The sequence below is a fragment of the Malaclemys terrapin genome, chromosome 2 (genome assembly GCF_027887155.1).
Source record: "Malaclemys terrapin pileata isolate rMalTer1 chromosome 2, rMalTer1.hap1, whole genome shotgun sequence".
NCBI classification, from domain to species: domain Eukaryota; kingdom Metazoa; phylum Chordata; order Testudines; family Emydidae; genus Malaclemys; species Malaclemys terrapin.
In genome coordinates this window covers 131,841,626-131,865,955 of record NC_071506.1, presented here as the reverse complement: position 1 = coordinate 131,865,955, position 24,330 = coordinate 131,841,626, and the positions used below count along the sequence as shown (strand labels likewise).

At 53.3% G+C, this 24,330-nt stretch overlaps 1 protein-coding gene and 1 long non-coding RNA gene across 2 annotated transcripts; one reads left to right on the top strand and one right to left on the bottom strand.

Moving 5' to 3' along the window:
- Nucleotides 1-1,658: 1,658 nt before the first annotated feature.
- On the top strand, nucleotides 1,659-24,214 carry DOK2 (docking protein 2). Its single transcript, XM_054020225.1, has 5 exons — nucleotides 1,659-1,910; nucleotides 7,526-7,822; nucleotides 8,328-8,424; nucleotides 21,569-21,750; nucleotides 22,615-24,214. The coding sequence occupies exons 1-5, from the start codon at nucleotides 1,848-1,850 to the stop codon at nucleotides 23,557-23,559; spliced, it is 1,584 nt and encodes a 527-aa protein (XP_053876200.1). The 5' UTR covers nucleotides 1,659-1,847; the 3' UTR covers nucleotides 23,560-24,214.
- Nucleotides 11,902-18,603, bottom strand: LOC128832674 (uncharacterized). Its single transcript, XR_008444031.1, has 2 exons — nucleotides 17,838-18,603; nucleotides 11,902-14,316 (listed from the first exon to the last, which is right to left on the bottom strand). It is a non-coding gene; the product is annotated as an uncharacterized LOC128832674 (long non-coding RNA).
- Nucleotides 24,215-24,330: the final 116 nt, after the last annotated feature.

Below are 24,330 nucleotides of genomic sequence, written 5' to 3'. Positions count from 1 at the left end.
GTGAATTGGCCACTAGAGGGTGCTCTGACAGATGTAGACCTACATTTGCAGGTAGAAAGGGTGCTTAGTTCATGCAAAGCGCATGCCACCTGCTTCTGCTCAGACCCTCCCTTGCTTGTCCAGAGGGGCCAAGCCAGCCCCATTTGCCAGCAGGGTGCAGGGAAGCCCATGCAGTTAGCTAATGTGTGCACTTTCTCCCCTAGGGTCTCTGTTGTAACTAGTGTGTCCCAGCCCTATTGTCTGAGAGTGTAGGATCCCCTCACACACACCATGACCCCGGGATTCCCAGAGCAGCAGCGCACAGCACCAAGTTAAATCAAGTTCCATTGTACCAAACATAAGCGACCTGTTTCCACTGTCCCTCAATTTCAAAGACAGGCTACATTGCTTGCCTGGCCCTGCTCTGTGGTTAAAGATAGGCATCCAGCCTCCAGGAAGTGAAGCCAGTGTCTCTCAGCACCAGGACACTTGCTTTCTCCTGCTTTGCATGACTGCCTGTTGCCCCATTACCCTGGAACCACCTCATTTACCTGCTCTGAAGAGCAGGCATCAAGGATGAGGTGGCTGTTTCTTTAAAGCTCATAAGTAAAGCATGAGGCAGGTGCAGAGAACCAATGCAAGCAACAGAGAGAGAGAGAGCACAGACCCCCACCAAACCCATCCCCCAAGAGCCCCACATCCCTGGGACTTGGGGCTCTTCACAATCTGAATGTACTTGGGACAACTGGACCCTGACTTCATAATGGATTAAACAAACTTTCTGGCTCCAAATGATCCCCTCTCTAATCTAGATGGGCCTGCAGATCCCAGGGCATGTTGGGGTATTGTGCAGTAAGAAAAGAGCCCAGAGTCTGTCCAAGAATAGTGGAGTTGGGTGGGAGAAGTGGGTTCTGACCCAACCTGTTGCCTGTGCCTTTTCTGAATCGAAGGAGGGTGATAATAAAGTAAAAACAAAAATGTATAATCAGTGCGTATGTGGAGTGTGTAGGAATTGGGTAGGATTCCTTTAAATAGTTTGTGAGCCCTCTAGCGATGCTCACTGAGCTCTGTGTTTCAGAAGCTGCCAGAAATCAGCCAATGCAGTGGTGCTATTGTAACCCATACCTTGTTGCTAGGCCTGGCATGTTTGTGTATAGTTAGTAAATACAGCTATTTGGGATCCAGTATGTCCCCTGTGGGGTCTTCAGATTGGTGTTGTGGTGTAAAGAGCGAAAGACTCAAGAGTGTCTGTGTGTACAATGTGCAGCCTGTGGATCAGGGAGTACAATCGGTGTGTGTGTGTATCTCTGTGTGTCTGTGCGTACAGCCTCAGTGTGTCACTGTCTGTGTGTCTCTGGCTGTCAGTGCGGACAGTCTCAGTGTGTCAGTGTCTGTGTGTCTCTGTCAGTGCATACAGTTTCTGTGTGTCAGTGTGTGTATCTCTGTGTTGGCATGTACAGTCTGAATGTATGTCAGTGTGTTAGTATGCAGTCTGTCTGTGGACATAGCAGCACTCAACAACAGCGTCTGTAGCTGCCCTTTTTGGTAAGATCGCAAATACAGGAAGCTGAAGTGTGAAACGTATATGTTTAGGAAAAAAAAAAAAAAACCCGGCCACACGTCACATGCTCATGAAGTGAGATCGGGAGCAAACCCAGCCCTGAAGGCAGAAGCAGGACGGCGTCTGGGGAGGGAATGAGTTAAACTGAAGGGTAGGGAGCCGGAGCTAGAAGTGGCGTGGGCTAGGTGACCGAGAGGTGCTAAGCATGGGTCAGAGGTGGGAGGTGTGAAAGATCGAGAGAGATAGAGGGGAGGGCTGGGACAGGAAAGTGCGTGTGACAGAGTGAGAGGATGCTCCTTGCTAGAAGATGGACGAGACGGTTGTAAAACAGGGATTATTGTACCTCCAGCAGCAGCAAACCTTCGGGAAGGTAAGGACCGACTTGGGCATCTCCGCTAGTTCCGGAAGCCTCTAGCTGCTCTTGACTGGGGATTCCCATGCCCTGCCTGGGGCCTGGGCTTCCTCCATCCTGGACTCAGACAGTGCCTGCCTCTATGCCCCTAGTTCGCCATCTTGCCTTATTGCAAAGCGGGACAGTTTGCAGGGCTGGCCCCTCATCCCTGGCAGGGCCCTGTTGCTGTGCTGTACCTGGGCTGGGAATGGCAGTAGGGTCACAGAGCCACACGGGTTTCCTAGGGGTTTAAATGCACCATGTATGGGCCTCTCTGGGGAGACGAGTCCCCGTTTCACACTCTCCGCCCCATTAAGAACCCCCTGGATGTTCTGCCTAAACAGTCCCTTGCCCAGTTTCACCCTATTGATCCTACTGTGACGTGCCCTGTCCAGCATCCCCCCTCCTGCTACCCGTCTTCTGCCTTGGTGACTCAACTGGGCACAAGCTGCAGCTCACCAGATCTTCCTCCCTCTTGTAGGAAGCCCTCATCATGCCCGGTGACTCCCAGGAATGAGTCACATCCCTTCAAACGAGAGCCCTGGCGTAAGCAGAAGCTGAGGTCTCTGGCTTTCGTTGTCCCTCCGCTCAAGACATATAGGGCCTGAGACTCACAGTACAGAGACGGGGACAATCTATGCTGGGGAAGGGGAAGAGGAGAGCGGCAGGGATTTGTCTTCATGGCACTGACACAGGCAGCTTGCCAGGGGCCTGACAGTGATTGGCATAAACATGGGCTGGGCTTTGAAAAAACAACACCACTGTTTTGCAACTGCAGCAGGAGCTCCCCTGCTCCCTGCTTGCTCCTGCGTTGCAGGAGACCCCTGTTTCCTCAGCTCAGTTCTGATCTACGGTGTCACAGGACCTCCCCTGTGCTCAGCATCCGTGCTCACACCCGCCTGCTGTGCTGCAGGGGCAACCCCAGCTCTCCCCCACCCTGGCTCTGTTCCCCTGCTTCTTTGCAGCATTTTAGGAGCTTTCATACTTCCTGCCCAAAAACTGGGCAGGTCTCAAGATGATCCGGTTGCAAGGATCCGGGCCGGGCTCAGGTTGCAAAGAGCTCCCCTGAAAGCAGAAGTCTGCACAGCTAGCTTTCACCTGCTTGCAGCGCATACTAGTTCGTGGAAAGGTTCCTCTGGAAATGCTGCAGCCAGACCAAAATGGGAGTTCAAACCCCAGAGCACTGCCTGCCATTTCCGGTGGGAGCTGAACAGTCAGGGGAAACTCACAATGAGACCCCCAAAGATATACCCACACTGCCGTAAAACCCCACACTGCACTGAGTCTCAGAGCTGGGGTCAGCTGACTTGGACTTGTGGGGCTAAAAGCAGTGTACTCGCTTGGGCTGGAGCCCAAGGTCTGACCCTACCCCCCATGGGGTCTCACAGGAACCTCTATACTGCAATTTTGTAGCGCTGAAGTCTGAGCCCTGCAGCCTGAGTCTGCTGACCCGGGCCAGCTGCAGCCGTGCCGCAGTCTTTTATTGTAGGGTAGATGTACTCTTAGATACCTGGGCATGAGCCCTGGGATGCAGGAGGTGCACTGTTAATAGAGATGGGCCCTAACTGGACTCCTGGGTCCAACAGCCCCCTAGACCCCGGGAAGTTCAGAACTGGGTGCAGGCATTGGCTCCTGGGCCCAGGTCTAGCTTTCAAAGAAAGACATAGGGCCAGACAGGGCTGGCTCCAGCCTTTTTGCTGCCCCAAGCGGCAAAAAATAAAAAAAAAAGCCATGATTGGTGGCACTTCGGCAGCAGTTGTACCGCCGCCGCTTCATTCTTCGGTGGCAAGTCGGTGGCAGGTCCGATCTTCCGAGAGGGACTGAGGGACCCGCCGCCGAATTGCTGCCGAAGAGCTGGATGTGCCGCCCCCCTCCGTTGGCCACCCCAGGCACCTGCTTGCTGCGCTGATGCCTGGAGCCGGCCCTGGGGTCAGATCATCAGTGGGTGTCAGTTGGCCTAAGCTCCCTGGGCTTCACTGACTAACACCAGCTGAGTGTCTAGCCCACAATGAACAGTGAGAGGTGATTGTTTCCCCAAGACCTTTTCTTTGGAAAGGCTCCTCTGCAGCACAGTTAGAAACCTCAGATTCCTCTTTCTCTTGCACTGGTGTAACTACGGAGTGACTCCTGATTTACCCCAGCGTGAAGGAGAAGGGAGTTAGGCCCCTGCACCACATTTAGAGACGGGAGGACGCAGAAACAGGCTCTTTCTCCTTTTGGTCAGCTGATCAACGTAGCCAGTGCTGGTGATAACCAAAAGGCATTTCTGTGTGCGGCCTGTGGGCACCAGAGAGGGAGGATCTCAGTCCAGATCCCTGCCCTCAAGAGTCTGCATTGCACAAACCAAGCATGGTACTGACTAGCCCTCTGGGGGTGGACAGCCTAAACGGGGGCTGGAGTTCCTCTGCTATTTCCAAGTGGCTCCCTAGGGTTGCCAGCCCTCCAGGACTGTCTCCAGGAATTAAAGATGAATCTTTAATTAAAGATTATGTCATGTGATGAAACCTCCAGGCAGGGCCGGCTCCAGGCACCAGCCCACCAAGCTAGTGCTTGGGGCAGCACCTGGAGGGGGGCGGGGCGGCGCAGTGCTCCAGCTCCGGCCGCCGAGGAGAGCGGAGCCGCAGTGGGCTCGCCGCCCTCCCCCGGCACTCTGGCCGCCAGGGAGAGCGGAGCCCCGGCCGGGCTCTCCGCCCTCCTCCTGGGGCTCCGGCCGCCAGCGGAGCCGTGGCGGGCTCGCCGCCCTCCCCCCCGGTGCTCTGGCCGGTCGGGGAGAGCGGCCCGTGGCCAGGCTCGGCGCCCTCCCCTGCCGCGCTGGGGGGGGCGGAGCAGCGGGAGGCTTTTTTGCCTTGGGCGGCAAAAAAGCCAGAGCTGGCCCTGCCTCCAGGAATACGTCCAGCCAAAACTGGCAACAGCTCTAGGCCAGGGTAGGGAAGGTTGCCTGGCTGTGGCTTCAGTTTCGTGGCTAAGCAGCAGATTCCAATCACCAGCACTAGTCGTACACGTGAAATTGAATAGTAACCCCCACCCCCCGTCTGCAAATGTCAGCGCCGCATGTGTGATCTGTGTGCGAGAGCCTGGCTAGCAGGCCACGAGCATAGATGGAGCATATCTTCTTAGCAGATAACCAAATGAATGTTTGCAACCCTTATTATTTCTGTCACTGTCAATAGCTCTCCGCCCACCCAGTGAAACACCACCCCACCGCCAAGACTGGGCTAGACAGAGCATCCTGGACTCCCCTCCCCTCCCCTCCCCTCCCCTTCCCTCCCAAGGAAGATGGGTGTGGTGTTGTAACACATTAGAGCAGAGCAGGCAGGATACCAGATAACCATCATCCTTGACCTATGGCGGCTGTTCCCCCATGAAAGTTTAACCCAAGCAAACAGCCTGTGGTGACACTGTGGAGATCAGTGCAGGCAGATGGGGAAGCTGTTTGGTGCACTGCATATGCATGTTGCAGATTGTCCTTCGCACCACTCTAGACTGAGCCATGTACACAGAAAGGTCAGGTTATCCTCAGTTAAAGTGAGGGCTTTGATTCAGCTGGTGCACAGTGGGGAGGTAAACTGGACCCTATTTCCTTCGGCCTACTTATTCTCCAGAATCTAAACGTTCATTTTGTAACACAAAGGAAGTCTCCAGCTGTTCTGGTTGTTGAGCTAGCTTCAAAAACGTGACGCAAGTGTCCCTGATGCAGTGACGTCTGCCTGTTTTTACAGAATCGGAAACAATCTAGGGCCTGATCCAAAACCCATGGTATTCAATGGCAAGAGTCCATTTCACTTCAGGATCCTTTAGATCATGCACTTAAGCATCAACTGGGCCCTAAGTGAGAAAGCTGCCACAAAGACGTCATTTGCAGGGTGAAATTGCTGTCTTGGCAGCAGGTCATCTGGTCAATTTGGCAACAGTATTTCTGACAGAGCCATTTCAGGGCATGTACACATAGATAGCCACTCTGAGTCCAGGTTAAGAGTATCTATCTATCTATCTATCTATCTATCTATCTATCTATCTATCTATCTATCTATCCAGGGCCGGCTCTGGCTTTTTTGCCGTCCCAGGCAAAAAAGCCTCCGGCCGCGCCCCCCAGCGCGGCAGGGGAGGGCGCGGGGGGCGGGGGGAAGGCGGGCGGAGCCCCAGGGGAGGGCGGCGAGCCCCAGCCGGAGCTCTGCTCTCCCTGGCGGCGAACACCGGCCGGGGCTCCGCCCTCCCCGGCGGCCGGAGCCGGAGCGCCGCACCATGCCGCCCCCCTCCAGGTGCCGCCCCAAGCACAAGCTTGGTGGGCTGGTGCCTGGAGCCGGCCCTCTATCTCTCTCTCTATCTATCTCTCTATCTCTCTCTCTATCTATCTATCTAAGGATTTTATCCTGCTGCCTATCACTGCAGTATCTGAGCTCCTTCCACATAAAATCAAGAGCACTAGTGAAGTCTCTAGCAGACTTTGTGGAGTCTCTGGCCCTTCAAGCTAACGTAACCTGTACCAACATAATGAAAGATCTGAATGAAAACCAATGTTGGTGTTTCGTGTCCACCATGTTTGTGCTTAGACCAGCCCTTTGAGGTTACCTCTACACAGCCAGCAGCCACCCACAGAAGCAAGCCCCCAAGCCTGGGTCAACAGACTCAGGCGTGCAGGACTTGTGCTTCAGTGCTAAAATTAGCTGTGAAGACAGGAGACAGCAGTTTGAAGTTGCAGCTGGGGCTGGAGCTTGGGCTCTGCTGCCAACCCCCCTCTCTAGGTTTCAGACCTCTGCAGCCTTGACCTAGGTATTTTTAATGTGATAGTGTGAGCCGCGCAAGCCCACATCTGTCAACCAGTGCTGAGAGGCTCGCTGCCACGAGCAGTGTAGATGCACCCAGAGTCTCAGTGTCTTTGTGGGTTGTCGGGGATGTTTACAGGAGCCAATTAAAAGTAAACACTTAGGGGAAAATTTTCAGATGCCTCTAAGGCACAGAATGGGAGTTACGTGTCTAAATGCCTTTGAGGATCTGGATCTAAGTGACTTAGGAGCCCAAATCCTGTTGACTTGCAATGGAACTTGGACTCCTAAGGCACAGGTGCTTTTGAAATTGTTACCGTCATGGCCCTTTTTAAAACAGCACTCCAGGGTGGAGACAAGGACCGTGTCATCCCTGCAATAAGAGGTGTGTTTGCTTTGATAAACCTTAGTGGAGAGAAGGCACTGCAGTTTTTACTGTGATGGAGCTAGGTGAGCTTAAACCCAGGTATGTTGATATATGGTTAAACTCCACTAGTTACACCAAGGTAAAAACTGCGGGTGGCTTGTTTCCCCTAGGGTTTGCATTGAGCTAGCTAGCAATGCAAACACACCTCTTATTGCAGTGAAAATAGTCCGTGGCTCTAGATCTGTCTTGATGTAAAAACACAACTGTTTTTTGCCATGAAGAGGTGGGAATAGCTTTAGTTTTCCATGTAAAACAAACCAGCTGTCCCCGGGAGGCCATTTACAGCCCAGACATTGCAGCCTTGGGCTAGTGCATGAGAATCAGAAGCAAAACTTCCTAGGAACCCAAAGGGAGAGCTAATACCCGCATGTTTCTGTTCCTTTTGCTTCCTTCCCCCCGGTCAGAAATGGAGGAAGTTCTGGGCAGTGCTGTACCGGGAGAGTGCCTGCTCCTGCGCCCACCTGGAGCTCTTCGAGGGCTCCGGGCCTCCCACTTCCGAGAAGCCCAAGAAGGCTGAAAGTGGCAAGAAGCTCATCAAGTTGAGTAACTGTGTGCATGTGGCTCAGGCTAATGGGGACACCAGCAGCCCCAAGGAGACTGTCCCCTTCATCCTGGAGACCACGGACAAGCGCTACTTGCTGGCAGCTGAAAGCACCGAGGTGGCCAACTGGGTCCTCACCCTCTGCGATCTGGCCTTCGCGGTAAGAGTGGCGGCGTGCTCCCTGTGGTGGTGGGGAGTGATGTGGGCGTATGGAAGGGTCCTTAAGAGTGAGGGGGATGCCAAGGATCTGGAGGGGGGTGTTCAGGGGTGGGGGACTCCAAGAGCTGGGGTTTCCATGGAGGTGGGTGTTGGAGGGTGCCAGGGAGAATGGATGGCCCAGCTTTGCTCATTAGTACTGAGCTTTGGCCTACACTGAAGTGTTGCTCAGAGTCCTCAGGGTGCTCTCTCAGGCCAGCTCTGGTGTCCCCTGTGTCCTTCACAGGGTCTCCAAGCCCCTGTTGGTCTGGGGAGCGGGAGGAGCCTTGGCAGTTCAACAAAGAGCCCCAGGCACTGGGAGATGAGGTTGCAGGAAGGGGGATGCCCTCTCTATCAGCTCTGGCATCTGGATCTCAGTGCTGGGGAGGAGACACCACATGGGCCCAAATCAGCGTGGCTGGACTTGGGCTGCCCCACACTCACCCATTTCTCTTCCCTGCGGGTTCCAGAGGAGCAGGGAGGAACGGAAGGCAGCAGTGGGGAAAGACAGCCACCCGGTCTCGCTATCCATGGAGGAGAACTCCCTGTACAGCTCCAGGGCCAAAGGTAGGGTGGGAATGAGAGAGCCTGGCTCTGCGTGTGCGTGCGTGCATGTGTGTTTGAAGTGCATCTAGTTCTGGTGGAAGGTGTTGGGTCAGCAGGCACTGGAGACTGGACCTGTGTGTTCACCTCCATAGAACTCACAGGCTAGGAGATGAGATACCTAGAGCCATGGATGGAGCCACTATGAACATGCAGGTAAATAGATGCAGTTTTGGGCATGTGTGTGTGTGTGTGAGAGAAAGAAATCGGATAGACTGATAGTTGGATGTGTATGGTGTGGGATGGGTATTAGGATGAATATGTCTCCGTAGAGAGACAGGCGATGTGTGGCGAAAGCCAGCAGCCAGCCGGATGAGCGGAGTGGGCACAGCAGGGGCAGAGGCAGGGCACAACAGAGAAGAAGCCCCCAGCAGAGCGATTCAAGTGGTTTTGCTTTCTTCTTTCTGAGAGGAAGCGAGGGGGGGGGGGCAGCGGGAGGGTGATGGAGTAATAACACCTTGCCCTGGTGGAACCCGAAACCACAGTCAAGTATGACTCAGCCGCGATCCCTGAGCCCTGCTGGGCGCTTAGAGAGGAGCAGACCTCTCCCTAGCTCTTGCGGGGGCTGCTGGGAAATGTAGGCTCTTGCCCTCTCTTTGCAAACAGAGACATGCCCTCTCCTTTGCCTGCCAGCCCCGTACTTACTTTGGGGGACACTCACACGCACAAGCAGGAGCTTAATATCCCAGAGCCCTGGGGACTTGAGCCAAAGCCCATTGAAGTCAATAGAAAGAATCTCATTGATTTCTGTAAGCTTTGGATCAGCCCCTAATCTCTTGCCACCAGCCCCAGCTTGGCTGCCGTATGCCCCTTTGTTCCTTGCTCTCCCCTGCATACTGCCAGAACCAATTGCATTGCTCCACATTAACCCCTCGGTTCCCAGGCTATCGGCATCCAGACCTGCCCCCCAGTGCACACGTTGGAGCATTTTGCCTTTCAAACCCACCAGGTCCCATTTCTAAGTAGACTCCACTACTGACCAGCAATCAGGGAGTAACAACTTCCTGCTACTTGGGTAGCTGAGCTAAGGGGGGCTAGAACCAGCAGCCTAGAGATCCAGGGACCATCAGCAATCACCTCATTCACGTTACCACCAACATGCCACTGACTCGTAACAAAGCAGCAAATCGACATAATGATGACATAATATGAATATAACAATGCTTCCCAAGCCTCACTCCCTGTGACGTGTTTGGTCTCTTGGGGGACCCTTGTCCTCTGGGGTCTCCTAACCTGTTTCTGCCTCCTACTTCACCCCCTTCCCTTGGGCAGCAAGCTTTTGCTTATGACATTCTTCAGGTGGGGGAACGTGACATCATTAGAAACCAGAAGCCTGCAGCCAGCCTCTGGGTCCAAGTGCCCTTCAGCGAACTGGGAACGCACCTGAAACTGTTGCAGATCTAGTTGCAGCGCATCAGAGTTGTGTCCACATTCAAAGCCACATTACAACCACTTTCAGAGAATCCGTAGCATGGTTCTCAGAGCACAGTCCCGGGATTTACCCAGGCCAGGGAGACTGTGTCTGAATTGTTTTAGCAGCAATGGTGCTGGAGACCCATTAGCACACGTCGTTCTTCCTGATCACTGTTTCTGAATACAGTTCTTGCTAGCGCGTCTCAGGCCATGGCGACAGAACCTCATCTAGTTTAAGTCAGCACAGTCCCATTGACTTCATCTTCTCTGCCAGCTGGAGGTCTGGTCCTACCCAGTCAGAGTAGCAGATGCTCTCACCCACTTTTCCCTCGTGTAACAGATTGCATGCAGGGTGGTGGGTCCCAGCCACTCTGAGCCACGAGCCGCCAGGAGTCGGGGACCAAAAGGAGTTTTCCCAGGCCACAAAATTGCACTGGTTTAACTAAAGGGGTGATGCTGAACTTGTGTGCAAAGCCAAGCCCTGACAGATAGAGGAAAGGCAGCTACAGACATCGGGAAGGAGGGATTCCCTGGCCCACCATTCCAGTCTCACTGGAGCGCTGCACTGTACCCAGGTAGGAAGGAAGGGAATATAATGGTGTGCTCAGAGGAGGCCCTGGTCAGTATCACTTGGCTATTATTATTTGCCTTGCCTTAGTGCCTGGGAGCCCTAGTCACAGACCAGGAGCCCATTGTGTTAAAGTTAAAGATTAAACCTGGAGCCTTAGCCCATATGCCACTTAAGCGACGCTGCTAATTTTGAATCGGAACATGGCTGCAACAACAGCTCAGCCTTGCTCTTTGCAAGAAGTGTAATGGAAAATCAGCTTCATAAATAGCCCTCCTGCACTTCCTGCTTTGTGGTTTGGTAGAACTGTGCCTCGCGCTGATAACCGGCCGCTCGCAACTGTCCAGAGCGCTTAGAACCCTTGTCGGTCTTGCACCATTTCCCATGAGAGCCCCTCAACCCTGCTCTCCTGTGCTGAGGAGTGACTGAAGGCACAGAGCCCATGCGCCCACTCCCACGAAGCCACGGGAACAGGCCATCAACCCTGCATGCCAAGTAGCGCAGCTGGGCTGGGTGATTTGAGTGAAGGGAGAGGAGCGTGGGATGGGGGAGTGAGGCAGCCGGCAGCCATGTGGAAAGGGAAATTGAGGCTCTGGCTATGCCGCTGACTTGCAGGGTGACCTTGGATCAGTCACTTCTCTGTGCCTCACTTTCCCCATTTGTGCAATGAGGGTAATGTGACTGAGTCAGCGCTGTCCACAGCTCGCGGATCCTCAGAGGAAAGGACCTGTCTGAGGGCCAAGTGTTCTGAATGTTTATATAGGGAAAAGATTGAAATGCAGGGGCCAGAAGGGGCACTTTCTCCCTCTGTCTCCATCTCTGTGTCTCGCCGCCTCCTGAGTGCTGCTAGGAAGGCATGTGGTGAGCCGACAGAGCTGGTGTCCACAAACACAGTAAGAGTGTCACACACACTTGGCTCGGGCTCAGTTTACCAACCGACCCGCAGATGTTGGCCTGTTGCAAACATACTGCTCGATCATCAACGTAGCAACCTCTCCACGTCAAAGGCAGCCTGAGCAATGGACCTGGGACTCTTTCAGGGAAGTGGAAGGGCGCACGGGGTGCTGGGAAAGGAGCAGAGATTAATCCTCCCAGTGCATGGTCCCTGCCTTACAGGAACCCGTAGGGTGGGCTGGCAAAGGGAAATCACCCCCTCTCCAGGGCATTGCTCCTGTCTTGAGAACAGGCATGCCAAGCACCCTTGCTAACTCACATGCTCGTGTGTATGCACACAGTTGCACATTTGCACACCTTCCCACCTGGAAATATATACCTGGGGACTCTCAAATGCAAACGCACACACAAACTCACTTGCATGGGCACACTTACATGCATGCACACACGTGTGAGCAGGCGCAGTCACTCTCTCTCTCTCTCTCACACACACACATGTTAGCCAAATGGGCTCGTTTCCCCCTGGAGCTGCCCAATTACCCCAAGGAGGCACGGGAGTCTAGAAGACGGCTTCAAGTTCTTTATTGATCAGTCAGCTGAGCGGGTGTCCCCCTCGACTCATGCCAGAGGGAGGAACACACCTTACAAGCACAACTGGGCTTCTTTTATACAGAGAGACAAACAACTTAGCGTGTCTAAATTCTGCTAACCTATTCATTGTTTAAATTCAGTTCTAGTAGTAATCAGGATACATCTGTTTAGCTTCCCGTCCTTCACATTCCTTTCCCAGGGTCCGTCCAACCCCCTCCCCTTTGCCATATATCTTCTATACATCCTGTATACGTGCAGCTTTATGCATGGGAAACGACAGTGAGAACTGAGATAAGCATCTTTACTGGGATAACAAGCAGAAGCCGAGATAAACATGTTTTTCAGTTTTTGGGCCTAACAAGATTCCCCCCTAAAAAGCATTTTGAGAGCCTTATGGCCCCCAATTCTCAGCCTTCACCGGCTGGTATAGGGCCATCATTTGTTGGTGTATAATTTGATTAGCCATTCGTCGGACTAATGCAACTATACAGGGAGCTAAGCAAGCTAGGGTTAATAGGGTTGTAATAAAGAGTACAAAGAGAAGAAGGCCTTCTCGGAGCCATCCTAGTTGCGGTAACCAGGACGTGAACCAGTCCGTATTCCACCCACCCCATGTTTGGACCGGGACATGGGCTAACTTCCTCATTTCTTTTGTTAGCTGTTTTACCGCCTTTCCATTATCATTTATTTGTAAACAGCAATTAGATTCGTTTAATTTTGCACAAATTCCCCCTTCTTCTGCCAGCAAATAATCAAGAACTAGATGGTGCTGGTAAAGCACATTTCTCATCTGAGTGGACTGATCGGCCAAAAGATCAAGAGCTGCAGCCGTCTGATTAGTTATTATTTCTAAAATGGCTTGCAGCCTAATTATCCGGTTCAAGTTGTAAATGGGCTCCCTTGCCCCTGAGATCCACTCATTAGGATTCCATGTAGCTGGACCATAATGTTTTATAATTCTCTCAGGGGGCCACTCCTGAGCCCCCCATGTTTGGGAGCTTCCGGCGGTCAGGGTGGAATCCACGAACCGCCTTTCTCTAATTAAACCTTAATTCCCAATTTATTTCCCTGCATCTGGGGTAATAGAAAGAACAAGGGTCTTATATATCCAACATAACATATCCCAGACCAATTTGGAGGCAATCTTCAGTAGGCATAGGACCCGCAGATCCAATAATGGCCCTTTAGAGCCCAGGTTCCATTAGCAAAGGGGCCATCCCAGGTTTCCTCATTCTCATCGTCCTCTAGATGGTCAAAATATAAAGGATTACCTGGCCCTAAAGGTCCCCCCACCATTCCATCAGCTGAACTGCAATAATCACATCTCCACGCCCCAGCTCCTGCTTTCCAGACACAATCGCAGCCCCATTTTGGCTGATTGGTGCTAGACCAGAATTGTTTAAAACCCCATACTCGAGTTCCATTCTGATTCTGCCATGCCCATTTGAAACCACCGTACCCCGTGGTCCTTGCTAGTGGTATTGTCTACCTGGCAACTCGTGAATAGGGCGTCAAAGAACCCATCCTGTCCTACCGCCCTGCAACCTTCGGCCGTAGGGTAGTATTGTTTGGAGCATTTCACCCAACTATTATTGGTGAGCCTCACATGGGTCTGGTTCCATTGCCCCTGATATTTAGAACAGTCATACAGATGACAATAAGGGTCCCAGCAATCAAACCCTGGGGATAGAGTCCAATCATACTTGCTTTCTCCCAAGTACACTCCCTCCCGCCTTGTCCAATTAAGGCAGAGAATACCCTTTCCAGAAGAATACAGTCGCCAGGGGCTACTATCCTCAGTCCAAACCCCCGTTCCATCGTGGACTATACTCAAATTGCTGAGCCACCATTTGGGCTGTACCGGCTGGGCTACCCAAGGCCATTCATTTAATTCCCCTGGGCCTCCGCATACCCAACAGTTACTGAGGTTAATGGATTTTGCTATTGTCTCCCCCCAGCTGTAAAAACCTATTTTCCCAACCATAATAGTGGTGGAAGCACATAAACAAAAATATTAACAATAATTTCATTATCTTTTTCTAAACAGTCCCTTTAGTCCGTCTAAGTACTGATACTCCCAGGTGGAGTCTTCACCTGTGCCACCCCGGGCATCCGGAGCCGGGGCGGGCAGAGGGCTGGTGTCCTCTTCCGCTAGTTCAGTCTCCGGGTTAGGGTTCAGAAACCGCTTTACCCGCGTATGGTGTGTCCATTTGTCACTCCCAAGAACTTTGACTGCAGCTTGGCTGATGAGCGAGACAGTGTGCGGGCCGTCCCACCGTGGTGTAAGGGGGTCACGCTTCCACTTCTTGACGAGGACCTGATCACCGATCTGGAACGGGTACATGGGCTGGTCCAAGGGAAGGGCCTGAAAAGGCACTGCGTCGATGCAGCTGTAACAAAACAGATTGCAACCCAGAGACCTGTTTCCATAAGGAGTCCTTCCCCATTTCCCAGTTTACATCCTCCCGGAACCCCGGGATAATGGTGAAAGCTTAAGACCCTTACGTGGGGCCCTTCGAATGCGGGTAAGGGCGAGCGGTAGCGCATCAAGCCACTTTAAACTAGACTCTGTGCATAGTTTAGTGAGGGTATCCTTGAGAGTCCTATTCATTCTTTCCACCTGTCCCGTGCTTTGCGGCCTCCAGGGGGTATGCAACTTCCATTGTATACCGAGTGCCTGGGACACCTGTTGCAAGACTTCAATACAGTCATGAGTGGGGCTGGTCTCATAGGAAACCCAAGGGTCAGGCAATAGGGTAGCTAGGTTGAGGGAGCTAACTGTCCTAGAGGTTAAGTTAGGGGCTAGCAAGGGCCCTACCTCATATCTGGTATGTCGACTGGGATTTAGATGCTTTTCCCCAGCACCTGTCCCCAGTATTTGAGGCACCCCATGGGGAACCACAACCTCAGTGTCCCCTCCCAGGGTAAACTTTTCAGCCTCCTGTACAAGGAGAGCGGTTGCTGCAACGGCCCATAAGCAGGCAGGCCACCCCTTGGCGACAGGGTCCAAGACCTTCGAATAGTATCCAATGGGTCGCCAGGTTGGTCCTGACCTTTGGCACAGGACTCCAGCTGCCACCCCTCCTCTTTCATGAACGTATAGGGTGAATGGCTTCCGGGAATCTGGGAGGGCTAGAGCGGGAGGCTGAACCAAGGCTTCTTTAAGCTCTCGAAATGCTTTTTCCATTTCCCTGGTCCATTTCCAGTGGAGCAGACCTTCTTTAGTTAAAGACTCATATAGTGGTCTGGCTTTTCCACCATAGTCAGGGATCCAGAGTCGACAGAAGCCAGTCAGTCCCAGAAAAGCCCTTAATTCTCGGGGGTGCCGGGGTTAAGGGCTGTTAAGTATAACCTGGATTCTTTCTTTACCCAAACTGCGACTCCCTTGGCAGAGGTGGTATCCAAGGAAGGTGACCTGCTGCTTAACCAACTGAGCTTTTTCCTTTGATACTTTATATCCCTGTACCCCAAGGGGATTGAGGAGATCTACAGTTTGCTCCTTGCAGACTGTCTGTTTCAGTACTCAAGAGCAGATCATCGCAGTACTGAACTATGTTACATGCAGGATGGTTAGCCAGGAATGGGGCCAGGTCCCTTTTTAGCTGGCTGCCAAAAATCTCTGGTGCACAGGTGAGTCTCTGTGAGACAACAGTCCAAAGATATTGGGCCCTGTAATGGGTGTCCGGATCCTCCCACTCAAAGGCAAACAGTCTCTGCTATTAACTTGTTAATTTGTCTTAGGTCCTGGACCAACCAATACTGCCCATTAGGCTTAGGCACCCCCATTATTGGAGTATTGTATGGGGACGTGTCTTCCTTTAACCACCCGCACTGCAAAAACTTTTGAATCAGGGGTTTTAACCCGATCCGAGTGGTTAGCTTAAGGGGGTATTGTCGAATTCAGACTGGGCTGCTTCCCTCCTTAAGGGAAATATGCACTGGTGTAGCATTCCTGGCTCGGGCCACGCCTCCTTCCTCCGCCCAGACCTTGGGATTTACACCCCCCTCCCAGCAGCTGGCTTCCAGGGAGTGATCTCTAGCATTTATGAGAGCCATCTGGTAATTAGAGGCTTGTTGCTTAGGGATTCTGACTTCCATTGTCCCGTTATCGAATGAGATCTCCGCCTGTAATTTAGTGAGGATATCTCGTCCAAGCAGCGCTATGGGGCAGGAGGGACTGCAAACAAACTGATGGCAAATTTGACGGTCCCCTATTTTTACTAGGAGAGGCAAAGTTTTTTTCCAAAGCTGTAGTTTGTCCCTCTATCCCCTGGACTATGGCACGTCCCCGAGCTCTATCTCGGGGAGCCTTATTAAGGGGGAGCAAACTAAGAGTGGCCCCAGTATCAATAAGGGCTTCAATTGGGCGGCCCTCCACTTTAATTTTTACTGTGGGATCCAGGCTGGCAGCTTGTGCTGTCAGGAGGGGTCGCTGGGTTCCCCGACCCCCCTATGGGGAAGACTCCTCCCCTGAACGTCCTGTACTGTTGTAGAGGATGGGAAGGGACGGGGTTTTATCTTTACGTTCCTTTCCCATGGCCTGTCACCGGGGGCATTCATTCTTCCAGTGCCCCTCTTTCCTACAGATAGCGCACTGATTTCGACCCAGGCAGGGGCCCCACCCCTACCCCGGTGGCCCTGGCCGTCCCTTAACTTTGTCCTCCCTTTCTTCATATCCTTTCCTTTGGGCCATGGCTAAAACGTGGGCCCCTTTCTTCCGAGAACGGGGGATTCTGTTGCTTCCAATTATATAGATCACTAGTGGTAAAGGGAATATATACCATAGTGAGATTACCCTCAGGGGCTACAGTTTCCTGCAGTGGATACAAATAATTCTGTTGCAGGGGCCCTTGGAGTACCGGGCCACCCTTGCTCCTGGTGTGGTTAGACACCGGGGAGCTCAGAGAGATTGGAGGGGGCTCCCGTTTGGAAAAGTCCTGGTCGCTTGGCTCACCCCTTTCAGTTGAGCCATTATCCTCAGAGGAGGGGGTGGGGATTTCAATTGAGGATACCGGAGCCAGGAGGCCGGGATACAAAGGGGGAGGGGGCATAGGATCAGGGGCAGAGGGAATCACAGCCCGCAGACAAGATTTCTTAACAGGGAAACAGGGTTTCCTAACAGGGGCATGGGCCATTAAGGTTTTAATAGTTTGTGATCTACATTTTTGTAACCATGGGGGATGATTGGCCACAAGGTCCTGCCAAATATCTATATAGGGATATTGGTCCCAATGCCCATCCCAGATCACAATGCTATGTACTGCTTGTACAACCCCTGGTTTGAGCGTCCCGCCCTCGGGCCATTCCACCCCAAATGTCATCCATTCAAGAGTACAGAATTTTACAAGCTTGTCTTTACATAATACAATTCCATAATTAGCCTGGCGTCTAAACGCCTTCCAGTTATGCAGCATACATCCCAGGGGTGTCCAGGAGAAGGTGCTTCGTCCGGACCCCATTATGCTTTACCCAGAGTTTTCCGAGACAGAGATATCAAGAGGGGGAAGAGGTATAGATCTAGTTCTAACTCAGATATCCGCTGGGTCACGAGGTTCGGCTGACCCCCCTTGCAATCAAGATATCCTGGTCATCGGGTTTCCCCTTGCAGGAGTCTTGGGGCGGCTGAAGTCAGCTTAAGCCTCAGACCTGTCAGCAGCACTCATTCATCTTTCACACAGATCCTTTAATCAGTTACAATCTCGGTTTCCAACACACCATTAAGAGGAGAAACAAGATTACCCTTCCTATAGACAAGAGTAATCCCTGAGGTTGCTCCAAGTCCCAATAATTGTTAAAAACGGCCCATGGACTTGTGGAGTTAGTTACGTTACTCATTGGCCGTTATTTGCTTACCCTTTAACCAAAAACAGAACAACAAGACATTTACAAAGCTACAATAATGTTAACATACCTTCCCGTATACAGGCTGCCTAGGGGATTTCCACTGTCCAACCCACACCTCGGGGGCGTTATTCCTCAAACCCAGGAGGTAAATGCACTTACCGCCCGAAGTGGCCGCGTCCGGCAGTCAGACTTCCCCTCCTTCTGAAGCCGTCTTGCTTCCGTGTCCTTCAGAGTTCTCTTTAGAGAGGACGCAGCCGCCCCGGCCGATTGTGACGATCCGAGGCCCGAGCAAAGCAACAGCTCGAGGTGGCCACTCCTCGGAATCGCCCTCGGCCGTCGGTCAGTGCCCTCTACAGGGAGAGAAGTCCCGGCGGAGTCGCCATTTGTTAGCCAAATGGGCTCGTTTCCCCCTGGAGCTGCCCAATTACCCCAAGGAGGCACGGGAGTCTAGAAGACGGCTTCAAGTTCTTTATTGATCAGTCAGCTGAGCGGGTGTCCCCCTCGACTCATGCCAGAGGGAGGAACACACCTTACAAGCACAACTGGGCTTCTTTTATACAGAGAGACAAACAACTTAGCGTGTCTAAATTCTGCTAACCTATGCATTGTTTAAATTCAGTTCTAGTAGTAATCAGGATACATCTGTTTAGCTTCCCGTCCTTCACATTCCTTTCCCAGGGTCCGTCCAACCCCCTCCCCTTTGCCATATATCTTCTATACATCCTGTATACGTGCAGCTTTATGCATGGGAAACGACAGTGAGAACTGAGATAAGCATCTTTACTGGGATAACAAGCAGAAGCCGAGATAAACATGTTTTTCAGTTTTTGGGCCTAACACACACACACCACACACACACACACACACACACACACACACACACACCTTTTGTTTGTAGGATTAAACAGCAGCATTGGCAGAGAATTGAGAGCAAAGGGCCAAATCCATGATAGATGTAAATCCAGGGGTGAGTCTGGCCCAATGTCTTAATCCACCTGCACCTCTCCCTTGGTCTCATCTCCAACCTGTGTTTGTCTCAGGCTTCTTCAGATGGTGAGTCACTTTTTTTTATCCACCCTCTAAAGGAGAATGGGGTAGCCTGTCCCTGCAGTTGGAGGGTTCTGATCTGCTATGCTATCAGCTGGTGAGAAGGCAGCACACTCACCTCCCTTTCTCAGAGAGGGCCAAGGGGCAGGCTGCAGGGAGCAGATAAGCTACAGGGAGATTGTGCTGGGCTACATAGCACTTGGCAAACTACTGCAGGAGACAGGCCTGCCTTGAGCTGAAATCCAGTAAGGTGCTAGGGAAGTGGGAATGGTCTTGCTGGTTTGGCAGGGCGGCGGGGGAGATCTGCTGCCTGCCGGGCTGCTTTTGCATGCAGCTGTCAGGACCATGCCTCGGCTACAGAGGGCTGTTTAACATGGAGTGGGGGTGCAAGTCGTGTCCCAAGACTGCCGGCATCCGGCATGGCTCTGGGGAGAGGCTGACCTGCATTCTCAGTGGGGAGCTGGCCTCGTAATAAGAATAAATACCATGCCTAGGATTTTCCCTCACAAGCTCTTTGCAAACTGATCACCTAAGAACCGCTTGACTCCCCTCTGTAATGCTGCTGCCTCCAGGGTGGAACCTGGCAGCTGGTAAATAGAGGCCCAGGAACCCTTCCTGGCAGCTTAGGACAGGAAGGGGAGAAGAAGCAGGATCCAGTTGAACCTGCAGGGAGCACGCAGGGAGACGGAGGATGTAATTGTCCAAGCTGGAATTTGGACAGAACACTGGGTTAGAACATCCCTGTTCTTGGGGGAAGTGCCCTGGGCTCAGGACCTGGGGTTTGTGTACCTCTGGAAGATGGGGGATGGGTTTGCCTCTACTCTGCCTTTCACCTGGTGGAGTCATTTACACTTGGGCAAAGTGAGTGCCAAACGTGAGCTCTGGTGTGAGTGGAGTATTCCAGACTGGCAACACTGTGCCCAGCTGTGAACGAAGGCACAAAGCGCCAGGGGGAGGCGAGAATCAGCCCCCTCCTCTCTAACAGATCCCATGCTCAGATGATGAGTGCGGTCCAGACAGATTGTCAGCTCCTCCCCTCCCCACATCCTCCTGGGGTAATGGAGTCAGCACTGACTCCAAGGGAAGAGCCCCCATCATCACACGAGGGCATAGGACACTGACTCAGAGAGAGCGTCCTTTCCTGAGTCACCCGCACCCCTTATCACAGCACCACGGGCTTTTTGGAAGTCTGCCATCCATGTGCCTGCGTCACGTGGCTGAAAGCACAGTGTGAATCTGAGGTGCGTTTGGATCACAGTTTGGCTCCCACAGTGGCTGCCGGAAGCTCTCGGTGAGCGCAGGGCTGGGCACAGCCCTTGCAGATCCCAGCTCCGTGGCCCTTTCAGGCGGCTGACATGCTCCATGTTCCGCTTCCGGCAGAGCTGGGGGACACGAGGGCCCCAGTGAGGCCTCGTGGTCGTTACAGCACCTGCGCTGAGCAGGCGGGGGATGCAGCATGGCAGCGGGAGCATTTGCATTTCTCGGCCCCACTCACTGAGCTGAGGGAGTCCTGGCAGGAACAGGAAGGATGTGGTGGGCTCATCTCGAGGAAAGTTCACCTTGCATTGTGCCAGCTGTGTCACACTGTGGGGACCAGGGGGAGGAGGGTGCAGCAGGGGGCAGAGAGGGGAATTTACGTCCGTGGGCGTGCTGCATGGAGGAGTTCAGAGATAGCAGGCCTTCTTCTCCGACTGGGGGCACATCCCCTCACTGATGCACTGTTAATCTCTTAACAAAAGGCTCTTGGAAAGCCCTTTACCAACATCCCAGGGTCCTGGGTGCTACAGGAGATGAGGAATCGAGTCAGGTGATCTCCCACTGAAATGCCAGTGCTGTCTCCAATCCACAGCCACGGGGCAGAACTGTGCTGCTAGGAAAGCAAACTGCGGGGAGATGATAGGCGAGCACACCGTAGCGTTCAGCTTGGGCAGCTCGAAATGGGGGAAGTGGGTTTGCGTGCGAGAGAGGCTGTCTGCATATGTGTATCTGTCTGTGTGCGACCGTGAGTCTGTGTCTCGGACGGGGAGCGCACGTGTGACTCTGTGTGTGAAGATCTTGCAGGGGAATCCAGGGGCTTTGGGGGTTCTCTGCTCCCCCTCCTGGGGAGGGGGGATGTTTCTGGGACATTTCAGCTGTGCATCCCAAGGGAAAAGCATTTGCCTTTTAGGAGCGTTTTGAGGAGTGCCAGGGATGAGTCAGAGGCAGAGGGCAAAAGCCCCCCTGAGTCTGAGGGCCCCAAAGCCTCCCTGAGTCTGAGGGCAACTCCTGGCAGCACCTCGCTAATACCCATCAGCTCTCAAGAAGGCTGGAGATTCCCTGATCTTTAGTCTTTCGCCTGCCCCCCACCCCGTGTGGGGTAAGCCACCTACCGTGCCACATGCCATCATCCCCAGTCTAACCATTGTATGATGGTGCCACTGGCCCATATGGACTTGGGCCGTAATAGTTCCCTCTCAGGCTGAGCGCCCAGCTGCACTGTCTGTGGCATGTCCTACTCCACACTGGTTATGTAGGACACAGCCAGGCCTGGTGGTAACTGCACTCCCCGCATCTCTGCGTTGCTACATTAGCAGATGACAGGCCTGCCGGGGTACATGCTGTTGAACCGCAGGCTCCCAGCAGCAGGGCTGACAGCGTGAGGGAGATCTGGGGAACTCATGTATTCATGCAAAATTCACGAGGTGCCGCGCGGAAGGGCTGTGAGCTGCAGCATGGCCGGCAGGATCACCTCTAGCACGTGTTCCTTTGCAGCCGCGGCCACTAAGGAGTTCCAAGTGACCGTGAGGGCCACGGAGGCCACCGAGCGCTGCCGCCTCTGGGGCAGCTTCATCCTCCGAGCTGAGAATGAGGCCCTGGAGCTTCAGGACCTGCAGACGGGGGGCGTGCTTTATACCTGGCCTTATAAGTTCCTGCGGAGATTTGGACGGGATAAGGTAACTACAGACCCAGAGGGAGGGAACAGCTCCTCTGAGGTGCAGGGTGGGGATGGGGGCTATCAGATCAGGAAGCTAAGCAGGAAGTCTGTTAAAAGTCAAGCCTCTTCCTGTCAGAAAGGCTGGGCCTGGAGTAGCTGTCAGCTGGCACTCGCATGCCATTTGCTGCAGCCCCTTCTGCCAGTAGCTGGGAGGTGAGTGCTTCCCACAGCCAGCGCTCCTGCCCTGCTCACTAGAGCCTCACCTACTGGGAGCTGGAAGCTCCCCCCACAGCCAGCGCCCTGCAAAAACTGGGGTAGTTTGTGAGCTTCTCCAAGATAATACATGTGCACTATCCTGCTGGGGGAGGCAGGGACTGGAGTAGCTGTGACATCCCCCTTGCACAAGCCTAGGGTGACCAGACAGCAAGTGTGAAAAATCAGGACAGAGGGTGGGGGGTAATAGGAGCCTATATAAGAAAAAGCCCCAAAAATCGGGACTGTCCCTATAAAATCGGGACATCTGGTCACCCTACACAAGCCAGAGCTCCTGCAGGGAGACTGAGCCCCATTTTGGGTCAGGACATCCTTGTCCCTCTTGCATAGGTCACATCAAGGCAAGCAAGGAGAGTTTTCTTGGGAACAAACACATCAGATAGCTAGGTGAGAAAATTATCCATGGGGGGAGTAGGTATAACAGCCCTCAGTCTGAGTCATCAGCTGGATTGATCCTAGAGCCTTCGATCCCTAGCACAGGCCTTTCGCACTTGAGAGCAAGGAGAGTTAGTTAGCAGCTGTAGTAAGTTGTTATCCTCAATGTGGCAGGGGCTACTGTACCCACACAGTGCTGGGGATATGACCCTGCTTGGCTTTGCACCCCTGCCAGGTGACCTTCTCCTTCGAAGCTGGTCGAAGATGCGCCTCTGGAGAAGGCAACTTTGAGTTTGAGACCACACAGGGCAACGAGATCTTCCAGGTCATTGAGTCAGCCATCAACGTGCAGAGGGGCCTTGGGGCAGATGAGCCACGGTGGGTTGGCCCTGCTGACGATGCCCTCAGGGTTCCTGTTCCTGTGAGGACCGTGAGCCGAGTCAGGGATGGTGAGGAGAGGGTCTCAACTGGGGGGTCCCTGCTGCACCACATGGCCAGCACCAAATGCCTCTCCCTGGAGTCTAGCTTGGAGGGGAAGCCAGCCAAAGGCAAATCAGTGAAGCCCACCAACAGCTTCCCCTTGTCTGGGGAGCCCACAAGCAGCTTCATCTCCCCTGCTGACTCCGAGTTGCCCTACGCGGAGCCACGTGACTCCCTACGGCTGCCCCCGCAGGGCAGAGCCAAGACTCTGCAGCAGGCGAGGAAGGCGGTGCCTCAGGCAAAAGAGGTACCTGAGTCCGAATATGCCGTGCCCTTCGACACCATCGCCAAGTCCCTGATGGCCACAGAGTTTGGCAGCTTTCTCTGCGGCTTTGAGGAGCCAGAGGTCCCGTACCCGCTGTATGACAGCATAGATGAAGCGGGCGTGAGGAAGCGGAGCCAGCCACCCACTCAGACCAAGCCAGAGCACATTTATGATGAACCCGAGGGCCTGTCTGCCCACACCGTGTACGATGAACCCGAGGAGGTCAAAGGGGAGGCCTGGAAGCTGCAGGCCACTGCAGAGGACCCAGTGGGTCACGAGTACCCCTACAATCCCCAGCGGGATGACTACTCTGTGCCCAAGATGGCCGTGCCCACCCTGCACCCGCTCGCCGGGAAAGGGGGAGACTGGATTGGGGAAACCGAATACGACAATGTGGCCCTGAGGTTCATGAACAAGAAGAAGAATGTGCAGTAAAAGGGAGGAGAGGGAAGAGGAGAGAGAACAAGAGAAAGGACTTTCTGTGTGGCCATTCCACTTGGCCCCGGGTTGTGCCATCTCTCTAGCCCTGGAGATGGCTGGAGTGGACATTTCCAAGAGCCTTTGCTCTTCAGCTGTCCCTTACGGTGAAAGCTGAGTCTGTCAAACTCATCTCACTAGTGACTGAAAGCCTGTTCGGGCCTGGCTGTCCAGCAGGGGGGAACGATAGAATCCAAGTGCCCTCTCCCTTAGCCTAGACTGTATAGATTTAGGGCAGGGTCATGCATTGCTGTATAGTGTGTACGGCACTCAGCATGGTGATGGCAGTTAATATACAGAGTACTAATAATGCTGTCCCAGAGGGTCTGGGTTACTCTCCCCTCCCTAGAAGATATTCCTGGGCATCTCTATTAAAAACGGCATTTAAACCGGCTGCTAGAGTGGTCTGCGGCTTCTTTCCCCATTACATCTGTTTCTCTGGCCCAGCATTACCGGTGGTGAATCCTTTGTTTCTTCATGTCATCAAATCCAGACTGGATGCCGGTCTGGAAGTTATGCTCTAGTCCAACACGAGTTACGGGGATCAATGCAGGGATAACTGGGGGAAATGTAACTGCCTGTGGTATCGCAGAGTTCAGGGATGATCTAAGGGGCCCTTGCGAATCTATGAACCTTCCTTCCCCAGCACAGCTGATCCCATCTTCCTGTGACCTGTGCTGCATCCTAGTGAGCTCACGGGAGGAGATGAAAGCTTAGGGCCGAGCAGGA

What these genes read in the sequence shown, in the direction of transcription:
- DOK2 (XM_054020225.1), top strand. Translation starts at nt 1,848, where the DNA reads ATGGACGAGACGGTTGTAAAACAGGGATTATTGTACCTCCAGCAGCAG. An exon ending in AGCAGCAAACCTTCGGGAAG is followed by an intron (nt 1,911 to 7,525) that starts GTAAGGACCGAC and finishes CCCCCCGGTCAG; the next exon opens with AAATGGAGGAAGTTCTGGGC. An exon ending in TCTGCGATCTGGCCTTCGCG is followed by an intron (nt 7,823 to 8,327) that starts GTAAGAGTGGCG and finishes TGCGGGTTCCAG; the next exon opens with AGGAGCAGGGAGGAACGGAA.